The sequence below is a fragment of the Coturnix japonica genome, chromosome 2, assembly GCF_001577835.2.
Source record: "Coturnix japonica isolate 7356 chromosome 2, Coturnix japonica 2.1, whole genome shotgun sequence".
In the NCBI taxonomy this organism is placed as follows: domain Eukaryota; kingdom Metazoa; phylum Chordata; class Aves; order Galliformes; family Phasianidae; genus Coturnix; species Coturnix japonica.
This window is the reverse complement of record NC_029517.1, coordinates 16,236,344-16,252,085: the sequence shown is the minus strand read 5'-3', so window position 1 is coordinate 16,252,085 and position 15,742 is coordinate 16,236,344. Positions and strand designations below refer to the sequence as shown.

The 15,742-nt window shown below is 41.6% G+C and overlaps 1 protein-coding gene across 6 annotated transcripts in view; it reads left to right on the top strand.

Annotated features, from left to right (window-relative positions):
- MLLT10 (MLLT10 histone lysine methyltransferase DOT1L cofactor) overlaps positions 1 to 15,742 on the top strand; it is a 107,326-nt gene that overhangs the window by 88,408 nt on the left and 3,176 nt on the right. For all 6 annotated transcript variants that reach the window (XM_015853309.2, XM_015853306.2, XM_015853308.2 and 3 more), the window contains 7 exons: positions 661 to 733; positions 5,015 to 5,169; positions 7,063 to 7,251; positions 7,671 to 7,759; positions 7,886 to 8,247; positions 14,006 to 14,108; positions 14,855 to 15,067. In XM_015853309.2, coding sequence (XP_015708795.2) covers positions 661 to 733; positions 5,015 to 5,169; positions 7,063 to 7,251; positions 7,671 to 7,759; positions 7,886 to 8,247; positions 14,006 to 14,108; positions 14,855 to 15,067 — 1,184 coding nt within the window. The remainder of the gene's footprint in view (positions 1 to 660; positions 734 to 5,014; positions 5,170 to 7,062; positions 7,252 to 7,670; positions 7,760 to 7,885; positions 8,248 to 14,005; positions 14,109 to 14,854; positions 15,068 to 15,742) is intronic.

Sequence of the window (15,742 nt, the reverse complement as noted above, 5' to 3'; positions counted from 1 at the left end):
GCAGATAGGGTTATTTTATTGAGAGGCCATAGGGAAAATAACCCTTTTGAGTCCTTCCAAGCAAAACGTTTTCGTATATTTAATGAGGCCTTTTCTGTTTGTTTTACTATGTTTTTAGCAAGCGACTTTCCTATGCTTCAGCTTATAAATAGGAATTTGTGAATTAGACACTTTCATAAAGCTTTCAGTAAATTTGCAGAGTAGCACGTGCTTGTTAGATGGTAGTGGTAAGTTTAGCACGTTTCCTATTTTACGAGTTGTTTTGGGATGCAAAGTGTTAAAAAAAATACGGAGCATCAGGATTTGCTGTGATAAGCATACAGATTAGCTGTCCACAGCTGTGATTCATTACTTTCACCGTAGAAATTAAAAGTGGCTGAGGGGAGGGTACTGCAAATGCAAACCACGCTTCTGTGCTGTAAAACTGAAAGGAATGAAAGAAGTGAACATAATCCATGGCCTGGTACAGCCTCAGAAATGTGTAAGGACAACACCTTACATGCTACAGTTCAGCAATCTTAAACTAGTTACGGCTTCGCTCTTCAGTAGAAACTGCGGATAGAAGTTAAGATTTAAGATATTTTTAAGATATCTACGTCAGCTTTAAAACTCTTATCTAAGAAGAGTCGATTTATCAGCTGTGAAATATTTACACTGCAGATCAAGATGTGGGAGATAACAGCCGCAGCCTTGCTGGCAGAGGAGGCTCGCCCAGAGGAAGTCTCTCACCACGGTAAGCAGCATTTACTTTGCAGAGTGCAGGCAGAGGAAATGCTGTAAGGTCTGGAAACCTCACTGCCTTTTTGCTTGTAATATGTAAGTGTTCTAAAAGCCGGTGTGCATAAATGTGGTAGAAATGTACATCAAAAAAGGCTAGTGTGTACAAATAGCTAAAAATGGTTTGTAATTTACTTACGTATGAGCAAAATTAGGTTTGTGAATGAAGGTCCTAGGAAATGGAGGCTGGCTTTAAAGGGATTTATTTATCATTGAGGGCGTGCGTACTAATTACCTGCTGAGTTTTGTTACCGTCGTTAGATTTTTATTCATATTGCAAAGGGCCCCAAACCCCACAGTGTTGCAGAGACAAAGAGCACAGTTAGAAGGCTTGGAGAAATTAACTGCTGGTACAAATTCAGGAACAAATTCCCCTCAGTGCTACAGATACGCAGTAATGCTGTGTTGGGGGAGAGCGCCTTTTTTGTTCTGCTGCAGTTCTCCTCTGCTACAAAGGGCTGATGTAAGTGTTCTGCTGTTGGAATTGTAGCAAGTTATTTTGGTTTAAAATATTGACTGTTAAATTTCAGAATTGTGTTTTTAATAACATCAGTGATACTTTCGATTTTTTCTTAATTGAATCTTTTTGTTGTTTAAAGGGCTTTGTTTTCTGTTCTTGATCCCATATTGATTACTCGATACAGCAATATCATCGGATTATTATTATTATATTGACTGAGGGTCTGAATCTAGGAGTTTTTACCTTGGAAGGAATTTTAGAACAGCTAAGAAATGGTGGTTACAAAGATACAGCATTATAACAATTCTGTTATGGCTTGTATTTACTATACTAACTTAGGAAAAATATCACCAAATTAGGTAATTTAAGGTACATGTCTTTTTGTTGGTCTTCTGTTATTTTCCTTAATTAATCAAAAGACTTCTTGTTGCACACAGTGAGAATATCCATCAAATACTTAACTAGTATCTCATATTCATGAACTGGCTTTTACATTTTCTAATGTGTGTTACTTCTAAAACAATAAATAGAGAATTTATGAATTAGATTAGACTGTGTTCTCTTACAGACACGTATATTTATATTACCATGTAAACATTTACATAAATAAGGGCCATGCCTGTGTATATCCTTAGGAGTAAGTCAGAGAGATTTTTGCAAAGGGAAATGCTCAGCAATTAGGAAATTCCTGTATGTTGATATTATGTAATCATTACTGCACATGTGGCAGTTCCGAGTTGTAGTGCTTGCTTAGGTTTGCAAAGGCCTGGTCATTCTGTGGGCTGGGTTGTGTTCAGGCTGGTTCTGGATAGGTTATTTTGGAAACTAAACTTGTTAAACATGTTTTTAACACGTATTTACAGCACTTTAACAGAGTGTATATTCAATATATGTATGCATAGTCCCGTACTTACTAAGTGATCAGATTTCAGCTGATTTTCATGAGAATGGAAAGGAAACTGCTTCATTCAAAAGCCCTCTGGGTCCCAAACTCCTGATCTTCCTTCAATAAGTGCAAAAAAAATCACTTCTGTAATTCTGAAATAGAAAGATTGAAGAAATCAGTTTGAAATATTTCGTGTTAAAAAAGAAGCTCAGTAGGCAGCACCTTCCAGTGCTGTTCTGCAGTGCATTTCTGGCTATGTAATATGTCCAGTGCTCAGCGATCTGGTGCTGTTGTGAACAGTGTGCAGATACTTCTGAGATGTTTAGGTAATTCCCCCCTGTCCTGAGCTAAGTAAATAACTGTGGTTACTTAAAATATGATTTATGGGGATGGGGAAGCTGACTTCAGAAATCTGCTGTTTAAATCTTTTTAATGTTACCCACGTTATGTATTACAGTGTGTTTTTTTTCTGTGAGTTCTGGCTTTTCCCTTTGAAGCCTGTGAGATTTGAAAATCGCATGTTTTTGGAAAAGAATCATAATTTGTAAACAGTTGTTTAAAATAAAGATATTTGCAGGAATAGTTGTTTGCTGTTTCTGGTAGCAAGAGTGTAGCTGAGAAGATACATGACCTGAACGGTCCTTTCAGAAAGGACCCTTCCCATCGTTATATCTTTGTTACCCCACCGTAATCGCTGATTGATATTTAAGCTTTCACATTTAAAATTATGCTATCTGTAATATATGGAAATATATGTTATATATAAATGTACTTGGTGTGGGGGAGCTGTTTCCGTTTTGCAAAGGAAGAGCTGCTTTTCCCAAGGCAGCGCTTACACTTTTTTTACCCAACACTTAACCTTTGATTTAAAAATGTGCTCTGCAGTTCAGTTGTATTACTTACAGTTAATACTGTAGGAGAAGGAACAAGTATACTGCAAACAAAACAATCACTTGTGAAAGTAAGCAAGATGAGAAAATGAAACCAAGAAGGGATTGCTGTCTCAATGGCAGCATCGAAGCAGGGCTTACAGCACTCTTACAGCCCTATAGGAAACTGTGATCAAATACTGTATAGAATAAGGATTCAAATGTAGCACGCGGAAACTGTACCATACCAAAGGGGTGAAGTAGAGGATCAGCTGGAGGAGGATGGGTTGGCTCGTGTTGAGGTAGAGAAATCTAGATGTGTGTTTCTTTCCATCTCTGCAGGCTTCCATAGGAGGACTGCAGCACTGTGTACTCGTGTGTTGCTTTATTTCTGAGCTGATGAAGTTGATGGGGAAACCATCCTAAGCCCAACGAGCCTTTTGTTGTTCATTTACAATTCAAATGGAGTAATCTGCTAGGGCAGTGTTACGTGCTTTTAAAATGCATCGGGAAGTGCTTGGGGTGCCGTGTGTGTTTTTTGTTTGTTTGTTTGATGTAAATCAGCTGTGTGGAGTGTAGTGCATCTGTTTAGAATGTTTCTGCTGAAACCTTTATTACTTCAGCACCTCTTGCAAACATCTACTTTTAAGGCTGGTTTGTTTTTGTACTTTGTCTCCGTGCTGAACTGTTGACCGCTGTTGGGTTGTCATCTCTTGTCAAAAAGCACTACCAGGGTTACCCGTTCACCAGACTTCTTTTAACGAGTGTTATTCTTTCATCCTGTATGCAAAAGAGGAATTATTTATAAATACCTACAGAGCTCTTAAGTCACCTACTTAAAACCTTTTCTCATAAAAATCACTTTGCTCTGCTGCCTACAAAATGCTTGCCAGTCATTAGGTAGCTAATGTGCTGTGACCACTGCTTATTGCACTGGTCATAATTAACACACCGATTTCCTGAGCTCTGTATGTTGTCCTGTACTGGCTCTATGGTGGTCTTGGTAAGTTTGCATCATGTAGAGCGGTACAGCTGTGATCCTGTGATGGGACCAGTATTTATTGATACAGCTAATATAATATATATGTGTATATGTATATAAACGGACTGAATCTCGACTCACACCAGTTGTTTTAAAAAAAACAAACCAAACAACCAACTTTTGGTGTTGGCCCTGTATGAGAAATGGAGCTACGCAAACGTGAGGCCAGAATTCTGAGAAATACAGTGCGCATCTGGTTTTGCTCACAGGTTAGAGTTTGCCCCATCCAATGAGAAAGGAGCCTGCTCGTAGGTCCTGAGGGCTCCCCAGCTTTAATAGCGGCTGTATGCTGAATATTTCATTTTCTCCTGAACGAGAAAAGACATGTGGCAGAGGGATTATTCCTTAAAATATGTGTGATCGTGCGTGGAGGGGGGGGGGAGGCACATGAAGTGTGCACAGGACAGGCAGGAGGCAACTTTAACTTCCATCGTGCTCCTTGTCCATTAATGTTTTTGCCTGAAAAACAAAACAAAAGTGTTTTTATGTGATTCTTTTTAGAACAGTTTAGACAGTGGAATTGTATATGACCTTTCCACGTGTAAGTGCCATTACTATGTTGATTTTAATAAATGGATTTTATTTTCCCAATTTCCTCTAAAGGTTTGAAGTTTTCTTTAAATCTAGGTGAAATGTAGAGCCATGTATAATGGTTCCTAAAGGGAGGGGTGTGTTGTGTAATTTAGTGCAATGTTGTTGGTCACTTTGATGCGTCTTAGTCTCTATGCAAGAAGAAGTTGTGTTTTCCCAGTGGAAATTCACATGCTGTGAAATATTACCTTGTTTTTTTATGAAACTCTTAGCTGTGAGAACCAGGAATTCATAGTGCTGTGATGGATTAACTTAGTCTTAAAAGTACAAGATACACAGGGGCTGAGGGCTGATACAAGGTTTTTTAAAAAAAAGTCTTCAGCAGGTTTTTGCTAATGCATTTCCTTAAATCACTTTCTTTAAACAATAAATTGCAATATTTTCAACAGATCCCCTGTAAGCAGCTTGCAGGTCCGCTATGACCAATCAGGAAACAATTGTGGGGACAGTTTGCCCCCGGTAGCAGCCAGCATAGAACAGCTTCTGGAGAGGCAGTGGAGCGAAGGACAGCAGTTCTTACTGGAACAAGGCACCCCCAGTGACAGTAAGTACTCCCATTCTGTTCCGGGACAGTCTGTTACCTGTGCTATCCATAACTGCCACACAGTCATTGTCCAAGGATTTTATAAAGACTTGTTTTCTGTTAGGAACAGAAATACAAATGTAGTGTTGAATTACAACATAGATGTTAGCGTGACAGTGGATTATAAGAGTGTTCTGTCTTTACATTTTTACCATTGGGGAAATTGTGTGAGGCCAGAGGAAGTGCCTTGTAGATCCAGCTGGTCGGCTGTGGGCTTTGAAAACATCCTGCACTCTTAGATCCACTGCTGCAAACATGCAGAGCTCTTACACACTATGGATTAGTAAAGCACAGTTTGTTTCGCATAATATGATCTACACTGGTGATTTTTTTATTACTAGATTTAAGAAACTGCCATTTCTGGTGCTGTTTTTAAAAGATCCATTTACAAATGTTGGGCAGGTGTCCTGCTGTGCTTTGTGTCTTTGTTATGTGTCACTCAGGAAGTTCTCCAAGTAAGCAAATTGTTTTTTCCAGTTATGTTTAGTAGCTTGGAATAGTCTCAGAGTGAATAGCAAAGTGCAGAAGGGATGAGTGGATCGCTTGGATCTCTGTATTCCAGAAACTGTCAGTATCCAAGGCAGTGATTGAATATACTCAAAAAAATAATAATTCCTGTTTGTTTACTTTTGTGTTACACTTTATTGAATATGTTATTCTTCTTGTTGGTAGTGTAAAGTGGTATCTAGTTGGTATTTTTATGAATGGTATCCTGACAAAAATGCTAATTGTGAGGAAATTCATGCAGGGATAATCCTTTAAACATGATAGCTGGAGGACAGGTTTAGCTAAGTCTTATTGCATCTCATTTGGGCTCACTGAGGGTTCCTTTGTATGTTCTTGAAGAGGAGGGATAAAAGCTAAATCCTTGGGAAATGACCAGATGTGCCTATACCAGTAGACTTATGTCTGTAGTAGGCCCAGAGGTCATGTTAAACAAATACAATTTAGAATTAAAAAAAAAAATAAACGGCTGTCCTTGTGCCTTTACAGTCATGCTGTAATGTTGGTTGGGAAACCCACCTTCTGAAACAAAACCAGAGTTCGAGCAGAGTGAGCTTGCTAAAATACCGTGCTAGTACAGAAGATGATGTCCTTTATCTGGAGGGGGGAAAAAAGGGGGAAAAAGAAGAAAAAAAGAAGGGGGGGAAAAAAAAAAGGGGTGGTGACTGGAGTGCTCACACAGTGCTCCCTGCTGGGTGATTTGTAGATCGCCACTCAAAGCGAACGAGAGCGCTGCCAGCAAGGTGGGTCGTGGTAGCTTAACAGTGGGTGAGATCTTGTCATTGCTGATCTAAGTTTGGGTGTCATTGTACAGCAGATGAAAATAATAATTCCAATGTCACAAACTTTAGTTTATTTGTACATAGGTGTAGCTGGTTGTATCGTTCGTTGAATGCGTATTTTCCAAACGTTTCCTGTTGGGAAAAATAGATTTTTCCCAATTAGGTTCTTAACCTGTGCTATTAAAATAGTACTGGTTTTGTATTCTGGTTTGCAGTTGTTGTGCACTTATGTTTACTCAGTGTCAGCCCCAGAGCTGAGGCTCCATGTATCCATATACAGACAGGGTGTAGGTACAGCACACTGTTACTATTGCATACTACATACTTTTTTCCACGCTTCAAATTGCACAAAATTGGTCTGGGTAAAGTCAAATTTGTCCTCATTTCTCACTGATAATGTTGCTTCTGTTTTCACATATAGCTCTATTTGCTAGTCCTATTTTGTAACATATACTTTAGCATTACTCATTTTCGAAACTTCAGGGACTGTGTTGTGTCACCATGACTTTTTACCGAAAGAAGAAAAACTTTGTGTTCATGAAAGATAACATCCCTGTTTTTATCTTAGTTTTAGGAATGCTTAAATCGCTACACCAACTTCAGGTTGAAAACAGGAGGTTGGAAGAGCAGATCAAGAATCTGACCGCTAAAAAGGAACGGCTTCAGCTTCTCAACGCGCAGCTTTCAGTGCCCTTCCCAACACTGACTTCAAATCCCAGCCCCTCTCATCAAGTACATGCCTTTCCTGTACAAGCAGGTAAGTGGAGTATGGAAGTGTGGAAGCGATTAGAGTGATTTATACAAAATAATGGCACATGCCATTGATGGAAGGTATTATGAGAACAGAATAAGCAGTTCTTGATGTGGGGATTAAAAAAAATACCTCCGATGTTTAAAATCAATTGGAAAACATGTATAAATTTATAAATTACTTGATTCGGCACGGCTTTTTTGTCTTTTAGTTTTTCAGACTGAAGTAGTCTGAAGCACATCTGCTTGAATCTATTGATTCACTAATCATCAAGTTAATATTTCACTGTTCAGCAGTCATTCTGAGGTTGACTTTACATTTTCTGTGTTTGCCTCTGGCATTATTTGGAAATAATTATTCAGAATATCTCTTTATGTGCTGCAGAAATGTAATCGCTGTATGTTTTTTTGCAATGATTGCTTTAGCACCAAGCACGGATTCCTTGAACAGCAGTAAAAGCCCTCATCTGGGAAACAGTTTTTTACCGGACAATTCTCTTCCCGTGTTAAATCAGGTAATGCTTATTTCTTTCGTCTAAATTTAAAGTTATTACAAGTTTAACTCATCGTAGTCTTTCTGTTTTGCTGCAATGTGAAGTTTTAAGCAGCTGAGAGGGTTTTGCTGTTTGTTTTTACACCAGGAGATAACCTCCAGCGGACAAAGCACCAGCAGTTCATCAGCTCTTTCCACTCCACCACCTGCTGGGCAGAGTCCAGCTCAGCAAGGCTCAGGAGTCACGGGAGTTCAACAGGTCAATGGTGTGACAGTGGGGGCACTAGCTAGTGGTATGCAGACTGTAACCTCCACCATTCCTGCAGTGCCTGGTGTGGGTGGAATAATTGGAGCGCTGCCAGCCAGCCAGCTGGCAATCAATGGAATTGTAGGGGCTTTAAATGGGGTAATTCAGACCCCAGCAACAATATCACAGAACCCTTCTCCTCTCACTCATGCAACGGTGCCACCCAATGCAACGCATCCTCTGCCAACTACATTAAACAACAGGTAAGAATTTGCTGATTTATCTGTTTCTCGTTAGTGTCTCCTGTTCTTCAGTTTAGCTTTATTTTTTAGCTGTCTCTATAAAGAAGGTACGTTTCCTTCTTCAGCCTGCAGTTGTCAAACTGATTTGGGAAAGAAAGTAAGCAGAAAGGCGAAGCATGAACAGTCGTGTTAAAGATGTTTTCTGTTCAGCTTTTATGAGTCAGCGTCATGTCCTTTTATTTGTTGTCTTTTCTTTTTTTATTTAATATTCATGTTCTAAAACAAATGTAAATATACAGATGCGTTTCAGATCTATTTTTAGTTCAGAAAACAATGTTCTTTGTCTTGCCAATTCTTCTTCCAGGATTCAAGTAACACGGGGAGAGCTACCGTTTGTTGTAGGGGTGGAGGGGAGGGAGAAGGGGATCAGAATACGGTCATGTAGTTAGCGAGGGAACAGGCGCAAATAACCAGAGCAGCGCTACACCTACATGGGGATTTTGGTGTCTATCCCCAAATTAGTTTTTCAAGACATTTTCTAAACGATTTTTAAATGTGTAAAAAGGTCTGTGTCTGAGCATTCATGACTACCCTTTTGCTAAACGCAGACAGAACTGCTGCTTGAAGTGCAAGGTAAACGCGTAACAAAAGGAAAGAACTGCTTTCCAGGAAGGCTTTGGGCTGCTTGGTTTGGAAGTGTTTTGGGGTAGAGCAGAGCCAGGAATAGCTGATTCATGAACTCCTGATAACTCCTGCTTCCCTTCCCCCCATCCCTCGCACTGCCTTTGCTTAGGAAGGAGAAACACGTCTATCTGTAGGAAAAAATGCCTGCAAATAGGGAGTGAATTACTTGTCTTTGAGTTTATTTTTGGAGATTATGTTGGATTACCCCCAAAAAGGGAACGTGATTGGAATGGTGCAAGGGATTCCTGATTCTGAAGCTGCCTATTCTGGTTTCTTTCCTCACTGTTCCTTTGGCACTTCGTGAATGTTCTTGTACCGTGTTGCTGCCTGGTATCATTTCGGTAGGCTTGTCAGACCTGAAACTAATGTGTGTCTTTAGATGCTGCAGTATTTTTACTGAGGTGATTGTGGGTTGATTTTGTTATTTTTTTAGTTTATGTTGTATATGAACATAGAATTTCATAGATAAGGCAACAGACGGTTCCTTAAAGAGAAGATATTTTCTTTTTATTTATTTATTTTCTCTCTTGTATATCAGGGTTCTTGGAATACGAGAATTTTCATTTACCTTCCCCAGAAGTGTAAGGGGAAAGTCTTAGCAAAGTCAGTAATACTGGCAAGTTGTATCATGCTTTCTGCTCGCAGGTAGTGCCAGGTCACACTGGTCATTCTGATGTTGTCTCATGTGCTTTTTATTGATACAGAGATAATTTATTTCAGTCTATAGAGCAGAAGTTCTTTGTCTCTCTTACATCCATCATAAGTGCTTTCCCCACTGAGCATGTATGGATCCTCGGCATCACTGCTCCGCTTCAGCAGGGTGCTGCAGCTGGCTCCTGTTGGTCAGCTCTCACCCCAACTTCTGCCACAGTCTGCAATATTCCTGTCATTCCCTGTTCTTGCTGCAACAAGTTTGTGGTGTGTAACTCCCTCAGTGTTTCCATTGCTCTGTTTCTCTTGTCAGCATTGTGATTTCTGTGTTTCTCCTCTAGCACGATCTCTTGCTGCATTGCTTCCTTATGAAATTTACTGCATTTTTCACACAACTCCCTGCGTTTTTTGCTGGGTTGTTATTTTAGAGGTGGTGTTGTAATTCCCCCCCATTTTCTATGAGTTTTCACCATTTCTGCTTTTGTATTTTGTGGAAAAAGTTGAGGCTGGGCAATTGCTAAGGCTTGTTAGGGCTAGAATGACCTTTGTAGCAATGCATGCATTCCTTGTTCCTGTCTCTTCCATTATTTGTTTGACAATGTTTTGTGCAAAATATGAAAAAACAACCTTTTTTCTTAAAAACAAACAAACCAACCCCAAACCCCACCCTAACAGCAAGTTGTGAGGGGGTTCTGGGATGACTTTGGATGAATTAAAAATGGAACAAAAAACCCCCAACTCTGAGTATTTGCCATTGGCTGAGATCAGTGTTTGTGAAACAAACTTTGTTCCTCCTACCCCAGAGGCTGGTGCTGTTTCAGTGCTAAGGAGCTGAGGTTGGTCAGTGCTAAATTCCTCGAGCTATCACTGCTCTTTGAACTGCGTGAGTGGGAGGGGTACATTGTCAAAGGCCCAGGCGGCCTGAAGGGCTGCTGCTGTGCTGCTTGCAGCTCTCTGAGCCTGGTTGGATGCTGTGGTGGCAGACAGTATCAGAGCTGGTTTAAATCACTATTCCCAAGGTGATGGAAACCGAGAACTCGATCCAACTTTCTAACTTTTTTTTGGGTATTGTTCTGTAATTAAAAGAGCTCCCAGATGTTTCTGTACATTGCTACTTATGGTAACTTTCCCAGCTTCAGAATCTGCTCAGTTTCATGTGAGAAACTGTATGTATTGTTCTTACTCACACAAGCTCTCTGTTAACTGGGATGTGGGGAAGTGAGAAAACACTGATTTACACGCTCCTGGCTGGGAAAGTTTCAAATTGTAGGTAAAAGCCTATGTTCGTTCAGTAGAGAAAAATACTCAGCCTTTCTCTGGGGGGGAAATAGCTTAATGGAGATTGCATGCTATGCCAGGAGATGAAGTGATTTGAGGAAGATAGGACTGGTTCTTTACGTGCTGCAATCTGAGAAGACGGGAGGATGGTGAGTTTCCGGCTGATCGTAGACATTTCAGTGAGGAGCAAAAGAAGGAAAATTTACATTCCAGACTGATCTGATGGAGAAAGCTCTGCAGTGAAACGCTGTGAGCTGCCTCTTCCAGGACGCTCAGGGAGCCACACAGTTGTGTTTTCTGCATTGAGGTTTTGTATCTGGCTGTGTCTCAGCTGCTGCTTGTGGGTGCTTCTCTTCAGGAAGGGAAGGCAGAATGGAGAAAGGATGGGCAGCAGCGGGGCAAAAATCAGTGCTAAGTTAAAACAGAAAGGGGGGAAAAAAGAATATCTTTTTTTAACAGCAGGGTGGGGGGGGGGGGGGCAGCAGAAAAGAGTTATTCCAGTATAGAAAAAGTGAGGTTAAAAAGAGGAACATAACGATCATATTAGCCAAGCTGAAGATACTTATTTTTTTTGCTGCTGTTGCAGACACTTTTGCTACAGTTGAATTTAAAACCAAGTGAAATGATTTCCAATAATTAATGTTGCCATTTGGAAGACAAACACGTGGGGGGAAACCAGTTGAACCTTATTCCTGTTAGGTGGTGTGCCTTGTTTTTCTTGTCACAGTCAGGAGGGAAATCGGAGAGTTTCCCCGGAGAGGTGAAAATAATCTAATAAACATAGCTTGAATTACTGTTGAATAAATAGAACACCGAATGGCCTCCACCATGACGTCACCTTAAATCCCTGGTGTGTCTGCACCTTCAGCATTGCGTGCACTTCTGATTGTACGGATTCTTGAAAGGATATAGTACGTCTATGGAGCTGAGATTAATCGGGGCAGAACGGTCTGCAGAGCACACGAGATCAGGAGAAATGACTCCTCGGCTTGGGGAGAAGAGCACTGCAGGAGTTTGGAGAACTTGGAGAGAGCAGTGAATGTTTCAGTGGTGACCGTGGGAAATGTGGTGCAGCCCAGCATTTCCCATAGCTCTGAGGTCATCCAGTGAAACATGAAGCAAAGTCGATTCGTCACCTGCCCTGTTCCGGCACTAGAGAAGGCCATTCTACTGTTATTTCCATGTTGGCTGGTTAGCTCCAAATAAAAGGCAGAAATGTCAAGAAACAGGGCTGCAGTGTGCTGGCTGCTGTGGAGAGGCAGGACAGAGCGTGTGCCCTGAAGACTTAGTGACAGTAACCTCATAGTGCAGATCTGTGGCTGATTTAATTTACTGCTGATCACAGCTAGCAATCTTCTTGTCCCATTGGAGATCCTGCACACAGCTTCATGTCTGTACCAGTGCTTGTGCGTTCACACAGGAACCTCCTCCATGTTAATGGATGATCTTGCAGTGCATTTGGTGTTGGCTTCGGTTTCAGCTTGACTCCCTTGAGATGCAGCTCATTGTGCAAGAGCGAGGGCAAGGGGAGGAGACCGCAACGCAGAGCTGAAAGGGAAATACTTAACCTTTCAGCAGCAGGATAAGCTTAGTAAGATCAGCTTAAACCGATCACAGAAGTGCACCTTAGTAATTTGGTGGGGGTTTTAACCAAGTAAAAACTAATTCTGGTACCAAAAGAATAAGTCCAACTGTCTCCCTGGTTGTCTGTTCCAAAGCCACCCTCACGCTGCTGGTCCCACAGTGAACTGGCACAGCTGCAGAAACCCTTTATGTCCAGAGCAGTTGTCAGCTGGATCCGTTCCCCACTTGATTTCCTAAATAGCTGCAGAAAGTCTTATAGGGGCAGAGAGAGGAATGGGAGCTGTGCCACAGCCAGGTGCAGAGGCTGCCTGCTTCATTCCACAGCAGCATCAGTTGATCCACTTCAAGGCTGAATGTGCCTGCTGAATTACAGACAAGGTATAGGCAACAGTGATAGATTTGAATACAGTAAGAAATGAGAATTAAAAAGAAAGCTGGACAAAAGTAAAGTAAGTAAATCTTAGCTTCTGTGCCTTTAAAAGCAAAGAAGTGCATGTACACACACACAACTTATTGACTGTTTTGTGGGTACCTAATAATGTTTTCAAAGAGATTTGGAAGGTGATGAATTTGATTAGTGTAGATTTGTGTGAGGATGCACAGAAGTCTGAGAGGAAGAGAGACAGCTTACACTACTGAAATGTGTATGCATCCTAAGGCAATCCTGTAGAGCCTGTGGCTTTGGAACAAGCATTTGGCAGTTCCCCACCAGTGTGGGATAACATCAGAGTTCCTCAGTGGCTGTGGTTATTTTCACTGCAGTTCAGGCGGTTACCATGGCCAGCTGCCTGCTCTGCAGCACAGCAGACTAGAGGAGATGCTTTCTGTGTCAGGATGCCATTGGCAGTTTCTGTCCTCTTCCATTGTGAAGGGTGAGGGGCAAAGTGCTGTGTGCTCCAGCATGTTCAGAGTGGTCAGATCAGCTCATTTGTTGAAGTTGTACTCAGCAAAATGTTGCCTGAGAATACCACAGAATGGCCAGCACTTAATGATTTGAGCACTAATCAGACTGATGATACAGCTTGCTATAGACAGCATGTTTAGAAAAAGTAGAAGATGGCATTAGAAGAGGTGGATTGAGAAGCAGCTTCAGGGATTTGAATTTGATGAGACTAGTTCAAAGAACTGGGGCAGGAGAAAGGGCTTTGCTCTAGTATGGCAGATGGATGTGAGCATGGCAGTCGTTCCTTCAGCTGAGGTACAAATACTAGTTTTAGTGACAGACATGCAGCTTTTGGTAGCAGGTATGGAAGCACTAAAGGCTGGCAAGAGCTGTCCTAGGACGCGCACATAGCATCATAGTTAGGTCTGCCTGCATCTACTGAGCTGCCTGACTTACAGGAGAGGTGTTGCCATTGCTCAAAGTAAACGAGAAGAAAAGGTGCAGTGACTTGATGGACGGTGTCTGGGTATGTATCAGAAATGCAAATAATCAGGAGTCAGTGTTGGACGTGATGGAGTCAAAATGCTGAACAGGAACTGTCCATTTGTGTAGAGACTTTTTTAGTTTCCGTGGAGCGCTGAAGTGAAAAATCCCCATACTTTCATATAAACCGCAGTATCCCCTTGTCATACCCTGCAGTGCCTCGGGACTAGGATTGCTTCCTGACCAACAGAGACAACTTTTACTCCATCAGCAGCACCAGCAATTCCAGCAATTATTGAGTACTCAGCAACTCACATCAGTAAGTTTTCCAGTTAATTATAAGTTATTCTTCTTGTACAGCCTAAGGCATGAATAGATTCCCTGCCCCAAAACAAATATTAAGAGACATGTTTAACTTGCTGTTACAGCTTTGGAAAATGTTCAGTAGTTTCAGCCTTTTATGATGGCAGTCACGTTAGATTTCAGAACGCTGCTGGGCTCCATGTATTGCTCTCAGAATTGTTCCCTGAGCCCTTCAGTCCCATTTTACCCCTTGTGGGCCTGGTGCCTTGCATCCCTCAGCATCAGCTGTGGGCAGTGGGGTCTGAGACCATTGGTTGGCTCTAACAACATGCAAAGTGGAGCTTCGTCACCACCAGGGCTCCAGTGTGAAATGTTTTGGAAATCACCGTGAGCTGTCTTTGCTCCCCCTCTCAGTACTGACATATGTCATGGATAAGTGGCTTTACTATTTCTGTTTTCAGTTGTGCAGTGTTAGTACTGGTTTGATATTCCTCTCAGATATGTTTCCTTTGATAGGGGCATGTTGAAGCCAGTTGGTATAGCTGAACTTCTGCTGAGCAACTGATTTCAGGACATTTTATAGACACTTCCTTCCCTTTCCTCCAGTCTTGTGGAACCCCATTAGTGTAAACTAAATCAGCTGGGATTAGGTTAAGTGTTGCACTGATGGAGGATTTGGATAAGCAAGACCCCGATGAGAAGCCATTACTCAGTAACTAATTCTTGATTATTTCCATCCCCACCCCCATCTCATTCCTCAAGGAACAACATCAGGCCCTTCTGTATCAGCTGGTACAGCAACACCACCACCACCAACACCACCATCAGTCCGAAGTGCAGCAACTGCAGATTACTGGAGGAGCACAGATACCCATAAACAACTTACTGTCAGGCACGCAGGCATCGCCACTTAACGCAGCTTCTACCAACCCGTTCCTGACAATTCATGGAGATAATGCGGCTCAGAAGGTGACAGTAAGTATATTTCTCACCTCGTTTTCAATGAAGTATCTCCGTAATGTAACTAATTGACAGACAGGAAGTTAGAAGCATGTTTCACAACGCAAGGATGTGGATTTTTTTAATTATTATTTATTTTTACGTTAAGTTTTTCTGAAGCTTTGAGCTGCAGTTAATGAGAACTCAGAGAACTTCAGAACTTGTCCTGTAGGTGACTGACGTCTTGTAGTCCCATCTACACGCTTTGTTGCATGCTCCTGCTTCCCTGGGTTAGGACTCCAGTGCAGTGACTCCTGCCTTCCTCCTGCATCACCGTAACCCAGTCCTCAACTCTCCTCCTTCCAAGCTTTGTGTGTCACTGTGTCAGCCCTCCCTCTTAGTGCTTTACTTGAAGAACTTTTCCTCACCAGGCTGCAGGGTGTTGGTTGACAGCTTAAGAGATGAGGAGCCCATTGCTGGGACAGTGAAATATGTATTTGGAGAATGGTTACGTGTGTCTTGGGTCTGTTTGCTGGGACACTGAGCAACTCCTCCTTTACTCATTACAGTAATAAAACCTTTCCTGGACAGATAAAAAGGCAAGACATTTTTTCCAGCAAAGATGTTCCATTTTCTTCAACTTTGCCCTGTAACCTCTGTCCCCAAGAGACGAATTCTTTCTTTATTACTCTTCAAGGAGTGAACGTATAG